The sequence below is a fragment of the Branchiostoma belcheri genome, unplaced genomic scaffold (assembly GCF_001625305.1).
Source record: "Branchiostoma belcheri isolate BF01 breed outbred unplaced genomic scaffold, Haploidv18h27 scaffold62, whole genome shotgun sequence".
Taxonomy (NCBI): domain Eukaryota; kingdom Metazoa; phylum Chordata; class Leptocardii; order Amphioxiformes; family Branchiostomatidae; genus Branchiostoma; species Branchiostoma belcheri.
Genome location: NW_017804265.1, coordinates 68,804 through 88,527, shown reverse-complemented (window position 1 = coordinate 88,527; position 19,724 = coordinate 68,804). Strand labels below are relative to the sequence as shown.

Sequence of the window (19,724 nt, the reverse complement as noted above, 5' to 3'; positions counted from 1 at the left end):
ATGATACTGCATGTACCCCAACTACTGAATATGTGATGGTATGTTACATCCGGGCCTACCTGACTAGTGGTAAAATTTATGGTTTTGACCAGTGGAGCCTGACCAGTGGGAAACACGACAGTTGTCCACCCCACTTCCACACCTTATTCAGTCTACCTCAACTGTGTCGGGTCAAAAATCGTCAAAAAAAGATATCAAGACGTTGGGGATATCAACAATGATCAAAAGTGATGACTGTGTTTGAATTGACCATTTATGACTGCTGCATCACAAACAAACGTGTTGCGAACAATTTGAATGTATTGTGTCATACGGTCGGATCATATAGAAAAACAACAGAGGGGAGAAATTTCGTGGTTTTTCTTTGTTGTAAATTGTTGCTAATGTGGCATGGTCAAATCTTACATATTTTAATAACATAAGTATCTATGCTTGGCACCCAGCGATATTTAAAGAATGGGGAATACACGTTTTTCTGACCCTTTCTAATTGTACGGAGAAAATGAGCTGAGTATTGAGCGAAATATTAACTAAGATATATGATTGATAATGCTCAAAACACTCGTGTATAAATAATGACTATACGCAAGCGCGTCGCGCAGTGTCCCTACCCATGGTTAGATGGTGTTTGGACCATATACAGATCAATAGACGGGATCCGGGAGCAGCTACGTACGGGCCCTGCCGTGCGTAGTCTGTGCGCAGTTAGCATAAACAACAGGGAGAAGAGTTATAATTGTAAATATCACAAAATACGGGTACAATCAGAAAATAATGGGTTGCTATAAATCAGAAAATAATGGGTTGCTATAAAACATAATAAATCATAAGTTAGACATGTGTACCTGTTTTCAGTCGGTAGATATTTTCAATCGAATAACAATATGATTTGCCTAATATAACCCTACATACATGTGTGCGGCATGTACATATGAGAAAATATTACCATAAATACTAACTAGAAACATTCTTTTTTGTGCATATTTATGGGTTCACCACACCACGAAGTGGTGTGGTGAAACCATATTGCTTTTTCTGATGTTTCTCCTCCTTCTCCTCCTGCCATATCTTTAAATGGATTCAGCTTCTTCATTTTAGGGCCTAAGGTCCTGAAATTTGGTATGGAGGTACAGTGGGCAAATACCCCTAGGCGTTTTTTAAATTATTGTGATACAGGCTTTTAGAATGGTTTTATTTGAGTTTTTTGGCTGTGTAATAGCTAATGTATTACTGTGTAAGTGTGCAGTGTTTACCACATTTGGACATGAGTCATCACAATGGCATGCAAGGCATCAACCAATAGGCATGCAGCTTTCCTCTATTCTCCTTGCTGATTGGCTGTTGGGATTTAACTGGCTTAACTTCATTTACACCTGCACAGAGCCATGCCATACTGACAGTATGTCTGTATTCAAGTGTTTTGGTAGGTATTTTAAGCTTTCCTGCTCCAGCATTGGAATGCGGGCTATGAACGCTTCTTTTTATCTTGAAAATCAACAGTTTGCATTATGCAATCCTAACCAATAATGTAGGGAATAGCTATCCAACTGTTGTAGTCTTAGTTGTATGTTACTTCATACTATAGTTATATCAATGTAAAGCATTGTTTTCCCTTGTGTTTCTCATTCTTTCCCTGCCATGTGGTAAAATGTGGTGAACCCATCGCTATATTTGCTCCAAAGCAAATATTGGCCTTTCTAGTATTCCTTATCCTTTCTTCTTAACTGTTCATGGTGTTTTCGTTAGCTACTTTGATACACTATTGCACTGTTAAATCGTACACTCACTCATTTAATGAAAAAAAATAGTACACGGTACCGCCATTCCAGCATAGCCTGTATTGTCATAGCCTGGATTGTCAGATACCACGTTAAGCCACACCAATCTCTTCGCCTATATCCTTCAAGGGAACGAGCATACGCTTCTGCCCCAAGTTAGACTGCGTATTAGGGTCTAAATCAGGGAGGCTGTGGTAAACTTTCATTGGGGGCATGTTGGCCCTGGAGCCGAGGAGCTGGCCTGTGTAGGCCCTGGAAACAGTCTGATATCCAAGCTAGTATTGCGACACATCCTGGTCTTTCCACGCCCCTACAGCGTCAGTAAGATATGATGATAATATATTCGCACGTCACAGAAGGGCGTATCCGTATACATGTACACACCTCCGTGTTCGTAAAATACGTCTGGCTACGAAATGGTCGAGGAGGGAGGGGCGATTTTGAGCAATAATAAATTGGTACGATGGGGGTGTGCTTACACATACTACTGTAAAAACAGTGTCCTCAGCCTAATGACAAATTTAAAAACATTCAAGTGAAATAAAAGGTATAATATTCTGTAAGGGATCTTCAATTTATGCGTTTATGATACGAAAAGCACAAAAAACGTGTCAAAAATATCAGGTATATATGGGGGGAGGGTTGGATAAGGATGGAAATTTTCACATACTGATATATTTGCAGCGGTCCACCCTCACAGCGGTCCAACACAGACGAACAACTCAGGCTGCAACACCCATTCAGCATCTTAGGGAGTTGCACTGTATTCTGAAACGATTCATACTTTCTACGAGTAAAGATACAGCTTTATTATTCCTAGGAATACTTTGTCATATTTCTTGCTTGCACCATTAAGGCCCCCATTCAACTTAGTGGTGCTCTCACGGCTCTCTAACTCTCTGCGACCTGAAATTGGCCAGAGCGCCGAGGTCACCAAGTTTTGTATATAAATTAATGCTGGGGCTGTTGTGCGCTCTCTCGGCGCTCTCTTTGCACTCTCACGGCGCTTATTGTTGCATCGCCGTCCTGGGCGCTCTCACAGCGATGGTACGAGCCGGTTCGAAACAGTCGCTGAGGTCATGGCGCGGTCATGGCGCTCTCATGGCGCTCCCATGGCGACCTTGGTGCTCTCCGCGCTCTGGCCAATTTCAGGTCGCAGAGAGAGCGCCGTCAGAGCGCCGTCTAGGTGTAATGGGGGCATAAGCAATGAATTGCGTTTGCAACAGGTGTGCTTACGTCCGTACCTCTGCTGTGACGTCCTCTGTCCCTCTCTAGCTCCTCCCCCGATGCCTATCTACCGGGAGATCCGGGACTTGTTTTGAAGCAGAAGCCAATAGAGTCGTACATTTCACGTGAAACTATACCCGAGCGTTATTTCCTACCCATAAGGACACGTCAGTAGATAAGACTGAGATAGTACAAGATTATAAAGAGGGGTGCGCTAGCAGGTTTCATCAGAAGAGAAGGGACCGACGACAACGAGAAGAAGAGAAGATGAGTAGAGTCGGCCCTCTCAGCCTAGCGCTGGTCGCGGCAGTTGTTGCCGTGACTATTCTACCAACAGGTACGTACAGCGTATCCGTACATTGCCGTATCTTCTGCCGACATTTCTGCTTGTTGTGGATTTTTTCTAACGGTCAGTGTTTCGTAAAATGCCTACATACACCCACTGATAGCCGGGGTGCAACACGAAAATTTCCCTGCCAATTTTATCCAGAGAAATTGCTCCAATTGTCCTTGTTTCACGTTAAAAAAAATACAGCACCTTGACTATTCTACCAACAGGTAGGTACAGCGTGTCCGTACATTACCGTGTCTTCTTCAGACATTTTTGCTTGTTGTGGATTTTTTTTCTACCGTTCGGTGTTGCGTAAAATGGTCACAGACACCCACAGATAGCCAGGGAAAGCTGTCTCACATTGTGTTGCCGTGAGGGTGCAAATTTGCTAGAAGATTTCTGGGACAACAAGCGTATCCGTACATTACCGTGTCTTCTTCTGACATTTTTGCTTGTTGTGGACTTTTTCTACCGCTCGGTGTTGCGTAAAATGGTCACAGACACCCACAGATAGCCAGGGAAATATGCTTCATTACCCACCGATTTTATCCGTCAAATCGTTCCAATTTCCCTTGTTTCACGTTCAAACATACGACAACTTGCGACATGTTTGCTTGTAGTTGATTTTTTTTCTACCGTTCGGTGTTGCGTAAAATGGTCGCAGACACCCACTGATAGCCAGAGTGCAACACGAAGATTTCCCTGCCGAGTTTATCCGGATAAATTGCTCAAATTTTCCTTGTTTCACGTTCAGAAATACAACAATTTGCAACTGCCCGGTTGGTGACACTATTTTCTGCAAGAAAGTTGGAAAATCCTTGCTTTCAAATTTGCTAGAAGATTTTTGGGACAGACATTTCATGGCAAATAGACGTGTCCTGTAACATGGGGGCGTTTTGCAGGCAGAAGTGTGAAACGTAAACAGCAAATGTTTCCACCTCGTTGGCTCGTACAGAGAGCACTACCATCTTTGTTTCTTCACTCAGGAAGCTAGAAATGCGACGAAAAACATTTCTCCACCGTCTTTTCGGTGAATTTTTCCAGTTCGTTGAGGTAAAATGAGAAAATTCGGTCCGTAGAACTAACTGCGTGTGCGGGCGCCGTGTTGACGGTTTCTGAGCGACACGTCAGCGTTAGATTCCACATCCGCCCACAGCCTACCGGCAAGCGCCGCCGCTTCAAACCGCAGCAAACCTATCGGAAAGAAAGACCACATATTGTCCTTTTTCATTTTCCTTTGTTTCATAATTACGCTCCCAATTCAACGTTTTTTTCCTATGTAGATGTTCTGTTCTGAATTTTACATTGGTCCCCATATAATTTTATCGTTTTGTCTCCAATTGACAAGCGGACAACATTGAGCAACTTCTTACTAGTTCTTTAAGCTATCTGGCCCACCTGCGTCGTCTTTAGTACAAAGAATAAGCTCAGCAGAGGAAGAGAAAAACGATTTTCTGGCTGAATTTTGTAGCCATGTAAAAGACACGTCAGCGCAAACGTTACATCCGCCCCACTCCGCACACACACACACGGACCAAGGACGGTACATGCTAGCCTCCACCAGGCCTTTCTACGGGAATACGGATCATAGAATTTGGAAATAAAAGAGTAAAATTGATCAAGGGAGTCCGGCCGCGGGGAGGTAGTTTCTTCCCCTCCGAAGCTAGTCAAACCTACAAGGCGGCCAAACTCCCCTAGCAAATATTCTCCTATATATAGCCAGCATAGTTTGTCTGGTAGAGACTAGACGATACATGCGTCGCTACTTCACATCGCACCAAATGTATGGAAAATTTGCAATATAGAATGGCTTTGCTTTTTCAATACCTCCACAATTCCAGAGTTCTTCCGCGGAGTGAACAATATTTTTATAGGCAACCATGCAATCAAATTTGAGTGCGGCGATAGAAAAAACATTCTGGATGACGAAATCTGTCTGATATTGGCATTTACTGCCATTTCGTAGCAAATTTTTTAATCATCTTTTCATACTTCAAGCGTTTTGAATAAGCCCCAAAACAAGCTACGCGAGCAGTCCCTAATTTCTTTTGGTATCACCAGGAAATATCTAGAACCAGCCTACGATACGAAACAAGTAGGCGCATTTCTGCCTCACAGATAACAGTTTGCTATGGGATCGGGTTGATTCAACTTACTACATTAAGAAAATGGCCAGCTAATTTACTTGATACATACAGTTACTGCTAAACAATCACTTTTGGTCCATTTGACTTGTCATTCAAAGAATATGCCTAAATTTTGCAAGAAAAAGTATATTCAGACTGTCGGCGACGTCGCATTTCTGCCTAACAGATACCGTTTACTATGGGATAGGGATGATTCAACTTACTACAAGAAAATGACCAAAAAATTGACATGGAAAATCAGGTTGTGCTGCCTTAAGATCACTTTGGGTGCCTTTAGATTGCCATTTTCAAAAAAGATGTCTAAATTTTGTAAGAGAAAAATATATTCAGACTGAGATATTGCAGCTATCCTAAGGACACGTCAGCGATCCCTCTCTACATCCGCCTCACTCGCACGTACACATCGACCACATCCGACATGAAATCGATTTTCTGATGCAACCGAGGACATTAATGTTGCACACTGACTTCAAGAAATATATGAAATATTCTTTTAATATTCCAACATTTCATGACTACATGTAGAGATGGTGACGACACACTCAAGCTAAATCAAGTTATTTTATTTTGCCACCAACGCAGAGGACGAATACACGACAAGACAATACTCGGCAAAGTCGTGTAAAGTGCCTTTCCCAAGGGCACAAGATCGGTGGCATGTCAGGACTCGAACCCGGGACCTCTTGGTTCCGAGTCGAGCACTCTGCCGCTACGCTACACGACCCACCATATATGAAATATTATTCCACAAATGTATACTAAAAATTGAGCACCATGTGTACATCTAACGTGTTCGTTCCTCAAACAATTCGATCGCTCTTTTCAAGATTCAAGATGTATTTATTGTACTTTCGAAGAGGCACAGTCACTGAATCCCATACAATTTGCAATCAAAAATGCACATCATATGTTAAGCTACAGAACTATTAATATATTACAAGAGATAGATATTGTATTTAGAGTGGTGCCGAAGAACCTTCTTCGGGAACCGAAGTTACCCGAAGCCTGCATCAATCGTCTGGATGATGCAATCATTTGCTACCTGACCTTGCATCATCTGACACTAAAAATGGCGATTGAGCACTCAGCTCGGCTATTTTTTTTATCAAATACAATTTCATCCTGTTTTATCTGATTTTATTTTCCTTACATTCTTGAAGACCATCCCTGTTACCTTCTCGCGGTGCATGTTTTGAAATAATTTTGCTAAAAAATGTCTCTATGCTCATGGCATCTGGGGACATGAGCCATCATGTGCCACGTCAGCATTAAAGATCTATTCTATGGCAGCTAGCGTGGTCTACTATAATTCAATTGGCATATCTAATTTTATTCCTTATTTTAGTCGTCAGTTCTCTAGTCCTCTCTAAAGCTACACAACAAAAGGTATTATTAGCACTGCATGTGGAGTTACTGAAGAATATCATTGTCATAAACACAAACAACGACGATAAGCTATGGTAGAGTGTATGGTTACTCACTAAAACACAGAGCTGAAAGACCACATATCATACTTTATTGACAATGATTGAAAGAGACATCGGTCTTTCAGGGTCGGCCATGAAAAACTACTGGAATAACTTTATTTAATGTAACACTGGATTTTTCCGGATGTATGATGATGATGAAGGTAGAGTTCTTGAAGAAGAAGACAGCCTATATGCCCATTACACTCTGAAAATCTTAAATCGGAAAAATACAACCACCTTTCGAGGTGACTTGACGTTTCAACAAACATTTGACTTTATTTTGTCTTTGCTTCAGTCAATGGCTGTGCCTTTTTGGCGACATGGAGATGGGATACTTTCGACGTAGAAAACGTACCGAGACCGAAACCGGTGGCGAAGAAGAGAGCCTTACCGGTGGCAAAGTAAGTTTACTTCACTTCTCTTTAGTTTCATTGCAATTACCCAAGACACATGCCGTGTTTTTCCTAACCTAACCTAAACACGATCGAGTGTTGCGATTTGTATTGGAAAGTCAACTCTGTAGAGTGCTTTAAATGACATTATGATACATTATGATACATAGTGTAATTATACAATCTGAGCAGTCTAGATACTTATGAGAACTGTTTTGTTATTAGCAGTAATTTTGTTTTCAATGGGCAGGTATTGGTGAATTGTTTTTCTATTTGTCTTAATCAAAGTTGAATCTACATCTGATTTGCAGTTTCAACTACATGTATATGATTGTATATTCTAGCTCTGCATGTATTTTGGTTTTGTTGTCTAGTCTGTAGTCTAAATAACGATGAAGTTTGCTATCTATATGCTTGCTACATTTTGCTTATTATTAGTTTATTTATTTGTTTGTACCTACACATCTGTGTCTATTTAATTATGGCGCACTCATGCAAATAGGTATGCAGATTGCTTTCCATTGATGTTATGTACACCTGAAAGTAAGCTACATGTACATGTATAGTGTATGACATTGTTTATATGGTACGAAATCTTACCACTTCATATTTTTGGAACATCGCCATATTGATATTATATGTCGCTGTCGAAGATGGGTAGATTTTTAGTGGTTCATTCCGACATGTGCAATTCGCCTGATTCTGTAGCCTTTCATGTCCAACGCCAGAATCTCAAAGAACTTAGCCTGTACTTTTTCCATCGATCGATCAACAATTTGGCAAGGAGATTGTGGTTTTATTAGAATTGTCTTTCCTGTCATTATTTTTTTTTCGTTTTCTTTAGTTACTTGCTAGGTGATCCGTCGGTTGCCTAGTTGGTTGGTTGGTTAGTTGGTTGGTTGGTTGGTTGGTTGGTTGGTTGGCTGGCTGGTTGGTTGGTTGGTTGGCTGGTTGGTTGGTTGGTTGAATACTTCGGTAACTTGTTCGTTACACATACATCAATAGACTATTGATGATGTCATGCTTGTCAGTTCAGTTTTTCGAGGCATCCACTGACTTGATTTAAACAAGCGCTTCAAACTTAGTCGTTACTTCATCAGAAGTTAACTTAAATGCATCAGGACTCTGTACAGCAAACAAGGAGGATAAATTCTTGGTTCAAAGCAGTAGCAGTGTGAGGTGTCATTGCACAGTTTTCACCCTGAGGGGTCTTCTATAGGGACCCAAGATGATTAACTTCGGCGTAGTATAAATTATAATAGGGTGCACTTTACAAATACGAAGATCGAATATGTTTCATCAGAAACTACAAAATATCTTGAAACAAAAAAAATTCTGTCGGCGTATCTGCTTGTGACGTGCACTTTGAAATCGCCCTCTATGGAGATTAAACTGAACTGCAGCCTACTCACCCGGTGTTGACATGGTAATTAATAGACGGGTAGACTTTTTGGCGGCAAAGTTAAATTTTCTTCCTTCTGTGGTTTGTTTTACACACACTGTAAGCAATATGGCTGACAAAATTTAGGTAAGTCTGGCAGTCTATATTTCAAAATAAGAAGTTGGCATCTCCTTAATATTCCGAAATGTGTTCCAGTGATTTATGTAGTCATGTTTGCTTTCATTTTGCAGGACATCATTTCATTTTTTTTTCTAATTATGCCAGAGCTTGAAGTTCACACAGTGTAAACAAAATGGTTGCAACTTTGACGGTAGCTATTTCTGGATCAAAAGTGATCTTTTTGATATCCCTGATCTATATGTTGGTTTGATATGTGTAGTCAAGTTTTATATTAGGCCATGTTGATTTGATTATATGAATGACATCCGCGCGCGCATGAATTTTCGGCCGTTTCAAAAAAAAAGTTTTACTAACCATACTGTAAATCGTACAAAACAGTTGCAAAATGAGCAAACATATACCGTAAGTTACAAAAAATATTAGTAAAAACTATACCAATGTCGTAGAATGCCAAAATCAAACGAAAAAAGACGAAATTGTAAAGAAATGAATTTGAAGACTAGATTATTCGCCAAACCATATTCTGTGCCATTTGCTCAACCCTCATGACCACGTAGATTTCATAATGAAAAGAACTTTTTTTTTTGCAAAACTTTTTTTTTATTCGCATGCGCGCATCAGTTTTGGGGCTCCCGGAGGATGTCATCCTTATAATCAAATCAACATGGCCTTACTTGAAAAAAAGTGTGATATTTTAGAATTTATGATAGTGCTTGATGTAAACACACTTTTTTCAGTGGGAGGGAGGAGTCAAATACATTGTGGATTCAATTTCTCGACATCGGTGACACTGATTATTTTCAGGATTTCAGTGTTAAAGGGAATCACTTAAAAGTAATAAAAATAGTATTTCAAATACGATTTAGGACTATCATCCTATTTGCCAAGATCATTTATTTGGCACGACAAGGGAAAGACAGTTTCGTAATACGGCGTAAAATATTTGGCAGCTAGTCTTGGGTTTTCGTATTCCTAATCAGAAATCCTACTTTGAGAAATGGCCAAAATCGACAAGCGAACATATGTTGCTCACCATCGGTAATCAGGCGACAAACCATAGAAATTCAAATATTTGAGTCTTGACGGAGTCTTGCCTCCCTCCCATTGGTCAAACCGCTAATTACCTTGCTACGATTGGTTGAACCGCTAATTGTGATGGACAGTCAGGGTCGGTCTATTCCCAGAAGTCTTAGCAGTCTTAGCAAGATGGCGGCGCCCAGTGACATGACTCAGGATTCGAGAGAAGTCTCCAGGTAGCTGTAGTGCCGTTTGGCTTCTTCGGTACCTAAAACGGTATGTTCAGACAGCCTTATTATCAACTGTGTAATCGACAAACCTAGTTTTATAATGCAGTCCTCTTCTTTGAATAAAGGTGACGACTTACAAGTACGATCAAGGTATCTAACCTCCTTGGAATTTACTTCTTCCCGATAGAGGTTTTATTTAGCTCAAAATATTTGACAGCTAGTCCTGAGTTTTCGTATTCCTAGTCAGAAATCCTACTTTGAGAAATGGCCAAAATCGACAAGCGAACATATGTTGCTGACATCGATATCGGTAATCAGGCAGTCCTAGCAAGATGGCGGCGCCCAGTGACATGACTCAGGATTCGCGAGAAGTCTCCAAGTAGCTGTAGTGCCGTTTGGCTCCTTCGGTACCTAAGACGGTATGTTCAGACAGCCTTATTATCAACTGTGTAGTCGACAAACCTAGTTTTGTAATCAGGATTAGGAAATCTTCGATGGGATTAATAAGACTTGAAGGGTATCCTCGATGGTATACGTTGTGACTGATTGTAGATAGCGCTTCTGTCAAATCTCCGTAAAAGACAATTTTCATGTGCATTGGTTGACAAGGAAGAACGTAAAACACCTCAAACTATGTTAGCAGTAGTACTGTAGTTAGTACCTTCACTATAACCAAGAAGCTTCATTACCTTGCTATATTAAACTTGAGAATTCTCTCTGCAAAGTACCGGCTGTATATGTCGATATTTGACCTTTGACATGACCTTACGTAATCTATTACTCCAATAACGTCGAAAGACGTAAGTCTGACGGTAACGTGTAAGGATACAGGCCCATATAATATATCTACATGGAAACTTTCTATCTACGTAGCTTTAGGACTGCTTGTATCATGCATTTAATAGTAAGACCAAGCTTAGGTTCATCAACTAACCTTGTTGTTTTCATGTTGTAAGAGAGAGATAACATGCCAGGGGAGTTGGTCCACTAGAGAGTACAATTTGCCGTATTCGGGTTTTCATGTCGTAACTTTTGCTCGTTTGTTTGTCGAGATTTGTTTGATACCGCACATTGTGGGTTGAAGGATTAACATAACAGGTTACTGCTACATTTTCTGTCAACCTTGAGACCAGGCTGTAAGGTTTGAACCACTCACCCTGCAATGTGCTTGAGGTGTTGCTGTTCCTAACCTCATCTTTACGTCCTATCTGAGAGGACGTCCCTAACCGAAGCTAGATACTCATTTTCACCGAGTGAGGAAATAGGTTTTAAGTTCCTTCTCCAAGGGCCAGAAGGCAAAACACTGGGGTTTGTCAGGGTTTTAACAAACCTATAAGTAACTACAAGACCCCCTTGCCTTTTAAAATGGAAGTCAAGTCATTGGGTAGGAGACAGGAAACAGAACCTTTCAATGCATGGTGAAAATTACAAATATGCTGCAAATATTCCTTCAAATTGTCAAAGTCACCCTCTCTAGTTCAGTTTATTAGTCATTTTGTAGCACTAGCAGACTCAAGCCTACAGCATTTCTTCACCAGCCTATGAAGGATATTGACCATAGCATGTCCATAACACGAGATATCAAAACCGGTAGTGGTGTTGCAGTACCTTAGAAAGCCTCTAGGGACTCTCAATGTTATTATATCAGTACTGTAGACTGGTACTGATAGAAGGGTAGCCTGTAGAGTCTTAATCTGCAAACTGGTACAGCAGTAGTTGATTCTGTCTGCAGTTTGATTACTTTTGTGATGTCAGATCACTTTGGGAAAGTCGCAAACGATGATAGAGGGATCTATAGTTCTGCCAAATGGCATGAGCGATTTGCTTTGGCATTCTTCCAGCGTGTTCAGATCTTTTTGTAGAAGTTGTGAGTCATTCTGTGTAGACAGCTCTACATATAACGGACAGCCATCGGCAAATAACCTCACCTTTGAGTCAAGCTGATCTAATAGGTCATTTACATACAAGAGGAATAGTAATGGTCCCAGGACAGTTTCTTGTGGAACTCCTGACGCTACTCTAACTGGAGCCGAAGACTTCCCTTCCACCACTACTGTTTGCTCCCTGTTGGTTAGAAAAGCTTTTAACCAATTTAGGGTTGTTCCTTGGATTCCATAATACTCCAGTTTTGAGATGAGCCTGCCATGGGGAACTTTTACTGTTCAGTACACCAGCTATGTGTAGTATGAGCTGTGTTTTCTGTGGATCGCTTGGCTCTAAACCCATGCTGGTAGTCCGTCAATATGTTGTGACTTTCTAAATGCTTCATCACTTGGCTATGGATGATGTGTTCAAGCAGTTTACAGGATACGCAGGTCAGTGAAACAGGTCTGTAGTTTCTGGGGACCTCTCTACCTCCCTTTTTGAAAATGGCGCAAATATGTGCACCCCTCCAGTCTTTAGGTATCTCTCCGGTGTTCAACGAGTGTTGAAAAATATTGGTTAACACAGTTGCGATATCGATTTCGATAGCTGTCATGTGAGGAGCCAAGGTGGTATTTGGTCTCGACCGCATGCTTTAGATGGGTTTAGACCTTGAAGCATTTTTTCCACGCCATCAATAGATTGTACATTTTGCCGTACCCGGGTAGTGGCTATTTAAAACTCCAAACTAAAGCTTTGAACCCTTTTGACTCCGAGTCAACCAACAACTAACCGAAAAGGGACTGTGTACCATCACACCACCATGTTCTGAAGATTTAACATTCCTAAATATTGACATGACAATTACCAGTATTACAAAGTTTAATATCAAGATTGGTGGGGTCGTGTGGCGTAGCGGCAGAGTGCTCGACTCGGAAGCAATAGGTTCCCGCCACCCCTATTATCGGTGTGCATGGTTCGTTGACCTATGACCGACCACGCTACTCTCACTGTGGTCGCCGCCATCTTGTAACTACAGTCACCTTTCTGCAGCAGTAAAGGTTCTGAAGCGACATTGAACCGGCTCGAGTCGTTAAATGCGTACAGTAACTGGCGTCCGGGTTCGAGTCCTGACATGCCACCGATCTTGTGCCCTTGGGAAAGGCACTTTACACGACTTTCCTCACTTCGCGCAGGTGAAAATGAGTATTGTATTGTCCCCTGTGTTGGTGGTGGCATTAATATAAGTTGAAAAAAAAATTGAGTGTGCCGTCACCACGTCTTGTGATTACATGTTGGAATATTACAAAAAAAGCTATCTACGTTCCTGGCTCAGAAGTTTATTTTAACCATTTTTCTTTGTTTAGGATTGAACTGGACGACATGAAACCCAACATACAAAACCTGGACAAGCCACATGTTCGCAAGAAACGGACGCCACCTCTTCAAGAAACCTTCGAAACGAGCGTGAAACAAGTAACCAAAACCCCATTCGCTCTATTGGTTGTGAATGTTAAAATGCGTTATCTAAAGTCATTAACTTTAAATTTAGACTCATGGTTTAAACCACTTTTCTGTTACAAGGTATGGTGCTTGTAAGAAACACTGTGAAGTGTGGTATTGTATGCTTGCATGTAAACAAAAAATGCGATCGCTTGTATAATCATGATCAGGTGCATACCACACGCATTTGTAAAATGAGGGCTCACTCTCTTGCCATATCAATTCACAGCTTTTGTGCTTACACAAGTAAAATTCTAGCAATAAGACATTATCATGAAAACAAAGAGCTAGTAGTAGGAAAACTTTAATATGGCTATGTTCACTCTCTGAAACTGTATGTACAAATTGCATGGAAGGTACAGTTTAATATTGAAGATCACCATTATTTGTTTTTATCTTAGAAACAATACAATAGATTGATGTGGGCTTAGTACTGAAGATTTTGGCAGCTATGTTGAATTTTTGCTGTATGTTTTTATAGCAGGCGGCTCGCCTCAAATCGGCATTTCACGATGACAAGCCACTCCTGCCCATGGCTGTTCATCGCGACCGTCGAGCTTTTGAAGACGATGCCCCCCGCGAACTTCCGCCAATCTCTCACGTAGAATCGATCGTAGAACCAAAAGCAGTCCATCGCGATCGCCGTAACTACGACAACGAGATCCACCGAGATCCAGAGATCGTACCAGAACAGATCCACCGCGATCGCCGTGATTACGACAACGAGATCCACCGAGATCCCGAGATCGTACCAGAACAGGTCCACCGCGTAATCCGCGAGGATCCCGAGATTGTACCAGAACAGATCCACCGCGTAATCCGCCAAGATCCCGAGATTGTACCAGAACAGATCCATCGCGATCGCCGTGACTACGAAGGCGAGGTCCGCCCAAACCCCGAGGTCCAGATCCTATCGGAGCCGCTGCAGCGAGATCGCCGCACTGCCGAAGATCTAGAACAGCACGTCCTGTCCAAATCTGTCGACCTCAGTGAGCCAAAGATCGAAAACGTCGAGAGGCAACGCCGGGAAGAGCCCGAGGTCGTGAAACGCAGCGTCCAGCACAAGTCTTACGAGCAACCCATCCTGTCCGAGTACGCGGGCCGGGAGCGGCGTGAACCGGCTGCGAATTTCGCGGAAACAGTAGAACGCAATGATTGGGGCCAATCTCGACGTGCCGACACCTGGAACCGGGGCTATTCTAACGACGGGTACGCCGGCTATGTCAATCGCTATCCACGTGGCGCACACGAGGCTTATGTGTCCAACCACGAGAACATTTTTGGACAACAGGACGACCCATTTGGCGCCAACACAGGCTACAAGTACCACGTGTATGCCCATGCGACAGATGACCACAGTCCCCTACGTGGGAAGAGACAAGCTCCCCTTTCAAGTTAGTGACGGACATTGTATGTTATTTATCAGACATAAAATAAAACCAGAAAGGTAACATTTGCAAAACAAATGCATAATGTTTATCATCACATATGGTCTGCTCTGCTAATTCTTACTCAAACGCATTCATATATATGGTGAAAAATGTCTAAATCCCTCCTACTATCAAATTGCAACATGATGTATCCCAACATCAGTTACCACCGTGATAGACTGGTTCAGGTCATTGACCTTTTGTGTTTGGAGAAGAGGAAATTGAGCAAAATAATGTTTTCTTTCGGTAAACATAATAAGCACATGCACAGTGATGCATGAGCACATGTGCAGTGATACTTGGTTAGTGAGGCAAATTGTACATTGGCAGACAAGTTAAAGTTTTAACTTTAAACATGTAAATACTAACACAGATGAACTTTCATGATAATTCTCAAAGAAATTTTTCACAGTAATCCTCTGAGTGTCTATCAGATTTGTACGTGTATGTGCAGAATCAATGTACATCAATAGGAACCAATTTAAAAATACCTGATCTATATCATTAATCTAGACACACTGAGAGTTGACAACTGCATGATCGATGCATGTAAAAGAAAACTAAGCTGTGATTTTTTTGGTGCATAGGTGATTCAACCACTGGTGAAGAAGGAGGAGGAGGAGGAGGAGACGACACAGGAGACCGTAAGCTTAATTTTGTTTTGATCCAGTTTGGCTCACCAAGTTTAATTGTTCATTGTCAGATTTGAAGAACATTTTACTAATATTTTTATGCTTTTACAATCTATGTACAAATGTACAGGTTATGTTTAAATAACAGAGATATCTCACTATATCTACCTATTTCAAATTCTTCTCGCTTGTAGTTGTAGGTGCATGAACATCCATGTATGGAGCTCATAATACATGGTTTGTCTGATCCAAAAATAACACAGAAAACGTGCATTGCTAGATAAATCCTCAATTAGTTGTATGAGTTCTACACAATTTCAGTTAACAACTAAGTCTCTTAACAACTAATTAATTATTGACGCTATTAAGCTCATTATGTATCATTATATTTGTTTGTTAGAACATGTTTTATTTTTCCCAACAGACAATTACTACCGAAATGTATAATAGCTTGATATACCCATACGTTATCAGTACCGTCTATACCCATACATAGACGTAGGAAAATATTGTTGCATTGTGAAAATATCGGGATTAATTATGTTTAAAGTTACTTTTGGTCCAACACAAAAAATTCTCTCACCTAGAGCTTTCGACCAGTCCCTCTGGTCTGCCCTCAGTAGACTGACCCGGTGAAGCTTGTCACGTGGCTTCTTTGAAGTGTGACGTCAACACTGGGTCAGTCTACTGAGGAGGACCTGAGTGACTGGTCGAAAGCTCTAGGTGAGAGTTTTTTTGTGTTGGACCAAAAGGTTTAACTTTAAACATGTAACTACCAACACAGATGAACTTTCATGATGGGGGACTAATTACTTAACCTGTATATGTTTTCCTCTGCAGCAAAAATTACATACTACACCTGTGATCAGGCTACGCTGGAATTGTCCTGTCCTGCCCCAAAAAGACTGAAAATCGTCAATACCATATATGGACGAGAGCGCTCTGACACGACTCACTGTCCCCATGGCAACACTGACGTATCCACTGTAAGCAACCACCCAAGAGCATGCGAAAGGTAGGGAAGTTTTAAAAAAATTAGCAGGGCTAATAGCAATTAGTTGAGGGCTAATAGCAAATACTATTACATGTATTTGGATGTTAGTGCGGGTACTAGGTAATTTGTAGATGTGCAGGTACTTTTATAAGTACATTTACCTTGTTTACAACAATGAAATCAACTCATTAGTGGCACCAAATGGCTTCAATACTTAGGCCACGGCAAGTAATTTTCATGGATGACAGCGCTCGCATTAATTTTCGCCTGATTTTGGGAAAAAAGAACAAGAAATTTTGTTGCCTTCAGACAGTGGTCAACATGCCGAAAATGGGCAAAGGTGTCTGTTGCTATGCCGGAAGGTGGATGGCAGATAAATATGAAGAGAGGAGACAAGAAATGGCTCTGATTTAATGTTTTGTTTCTTACTTTGATGCAGTGATATGTGATGGTGACTGTGTATATGTAACAGTGGGGCTTTATAGGCGCTACCAACTGATCCGGCAAACGGGTCTAAACCTTTTAGTGGAGTGGTTAGAGCGTCTGGTTATGAAGCGCTGGTGCCAGGGAGGTCGTGGGTTCGAACCCCGGCCCGGGACCAGTGGGGTTTTTACTGCTCGCCTCTGTTTCTTACATATATGTGATGTCTTTATTTTGATTCAATTTCGTTTTAATTAATATTTTTATCTCTTCTTGTCAGGCACGTGGAACCGAAAGTGAAGGAAATGTGTCACAACAAGCAATCCTGCTCGTTCATCGTGATGCCGTCATTCTTCAACCTCTATCAGCTCTGTCCAGATATCACAAAATATCTCAAGGTGGAATACATATGCACAGAACGACAAGGTAAAATACGATAAGATACCTGAATTTACCTGGTAGTCTCTGCAAATCAGGAGCCAGACGGCGGATAGCCCTTAGTAGCTCCTATGGTCATCTTCTTCCGTATGTACTCCGCGATACTGCTCTTGAATGTCGATACTGCTCTTGAATACGATACGATGCGACTTTATTGGTTTATCGCAGTTTACAGAGACCGAATTAAAAACCAATATACATGAAGAGTTGTATCAAGTTTTCAACATTACAGACATATATATTTACAAGCTTTCAACTTTTAAAATTTGCATAATAAAATATGTACGGAAGAACATCAAGAAATATATAGATTGTTCGATTATAAATTGACTTTACATAGTTTGAAAAACCTGCAACCGTACTGATTCCATAGTCATGTCAGGTAAGGAATTGTGGAATGGCTGAATCTCATGTGTATTCGCCTATGGTATGTCCAGTAAATAAACAGTAGTTACTTTTATCATAGATTGTCCAGTATATGATAATAAACCCATAAACCTTCTCTCTGCTTTCTCAACAGAATGTGTTACATTTCATGCTATAGATAAATCTAATTTCATTCTAGAAGGTAATACAAGATACAAGATCTCTTTATTGGAAATCCCATTATTGCCACTGAATTAAAACCAATTTACAATTCAAAATAAGGAATCCATTAAAAGCTGTTACAAATACGGACTGTGCTACCGTGCTGGTTTACAAGGGTTTAATAACCCTTACTGTGTACAAATGAATATATCAAAGAATTTTTAGACCTTAGAACAAATAGTATGAGATGATTCATCTTAGACTATTATCTTGTACGTAGGTCAATTTCGTTGTACCCACGTATCTGTTGGTATGTCTACATGTAGTTAGCGAGGTAATACTAGTTTTGTCAACTACAATCAGCTAAGGTCATATTTTGGTGTCACGAACACTTTAAATTGATATTACAGATGATTGCTGCTACATTGATGGTGAATACTGCGGCCAGCATGGATCCTGTGTGGGAAATACGTGTCGCTGTAAGGATGGATGGCGTGGGGACTGCTGCGAAGAGGGTACGTATGATCATCATCATCATCATCATATCTTGTCGGCCCACTGCTCCAGCCAGTCCAGGGCTTCCTGGTTTGCATCGTACAGGTCTCGTTTGGTAACAGATGATCCTAATTCGCAGTCCTGTAGAATGTGTTGCATGGTTTGGGTAGGGTGGCCACATGAGCAGTCAGCTGAGCTCACCCGTCCCCATTTTAGCAGATTATCTCTGGTCCTACCTACTTCACACCTAGCTCTGTTCAGAGCGGCCCATTTCCTTCTAGGCAAATGAGTGCCATGAGGTAGGGACTTACATGGGCTCTGTAGAGGTTCGTTTGGAGGAGGAGGGTCTATAGTTCTCCACAGTCCTTAGGGTTCAAATTCTGTACGACCATAAAACTCCTTCTGGACTTAAGTCTTCTTCTGATGTCCTTGTAATGGTGCAAGTGGAGAGGGTGCCTTGGGTCTTGTTCCTATAGGAACTTCTGACTCCTAAAGTGAACCTCTCTACGGATCTTACGTATGATAATGATTAAACAATACCAATTAATTTTTTTGGTCCTTGGACTGGCAGTAGCCTGACTAAATCGCGCTCCTGGCGGCCGCCGCCCTAGGTTGCCGCCCCCCAAAAGCTTGATGTCAAGCACGCGTAAAGCTGGCGGACTGTCGACGGCCCTGGTCCGCCATATATGGTTAATGAGATGCAAACGTCACGAACGGCCCTCAGACGGTGCGGCACCCAACAGAGATGGTTGCTATGGGCCTGTCGGTCGCTACCCAGTGATGGACGTCGGCGCGCCTTTCATGTCCCAAACTTGAAGTTTGGCCGAGGAAGGCACGGCCACCCGCTCGCGAGTCGAATCTGTTTCTATTTTCCAAAGTTTCTGGAACTTCCTCGTGGGAAATGGCAGCCACACCGAGAGAAAAGAATCAGTCGGTTCCCACATTAATTCCTAATACTGGCTTCCTATTGGTGACTCCAGGAAAGGGAACGGGCCGCCCGACTTACAGCTATTCTGCCACAAGCTCTTGGGGTGGGGGTCATTAACCTCCAGCCGAGAGCTTGTGTATACACAGGCTAGACTGGCAGCAATGATTCTGAAATTAATATCAAAATGGAAACTGAGCTTCCACCTCGGTATACATTCTAAGAGCACGTCTGTATGCATTTATTTTGCATAAATCCCAATACACTGATACGAAATTGTTGCCAACTATATTTTAGGAAAACTCACCAAGTTTGGTGGTTCTAGCGCAAGCCATTCAGACGCTATCCGATATTAAAGTTGGCGGGGGCACTTTTTTGCTTTT

General features: G+C 41.6%; 1 protein-coding gene across 1 annotated transcript in view; it reads left to right on the top strand.

Annotated features, from left to right (window-relative positions):
* Positions 1 to 3,185: 3,185 nt before the first annotated feature.
* The window catches only part of LOC109483132 (mucin-2-like), a gene marked incomplete at its 3' end in the record, with an annotated part of 60,456 nt that continues 43,917 nt past the window's right edge, over positions 3,186 to 19,724 (top strand). The window contains exons 1-8 of the mRNA XM_019786128.1: positions 3,186 to 3,342; positions 7,248 to 7,353; positions 13,344 to 13,452; positions 13,961 to 14,873; positions 15,497 to 15,553; positions 16,382 to 16,556; positions 17,236 to 17,381; positions 18,332 to 18,436. Of these exons, the coding sequence (XP_019641687.1) occupies positions 3,273 to 3,342; positions 7,248 to 7,353; positions 13,344 to 13,452; positions 13,961 to 14,873; positions 15,497 to 15,553; positions 16,382 to 16,556; positions 17,236 to 17,381; positions 18,332 to 18,436 (1,681 nt within the window). The remainder of the gene's footprint in view (positions 3,343 to 7,247; positions 7,354 to 13,343; positions 13,453 to 13,960; positions 14,874 to 15,496; positions 15,554 to 16,381; positions 16,557 to 17,235; positions 17,382 to 18,331; positions 18,437 to 19,724) is intronic.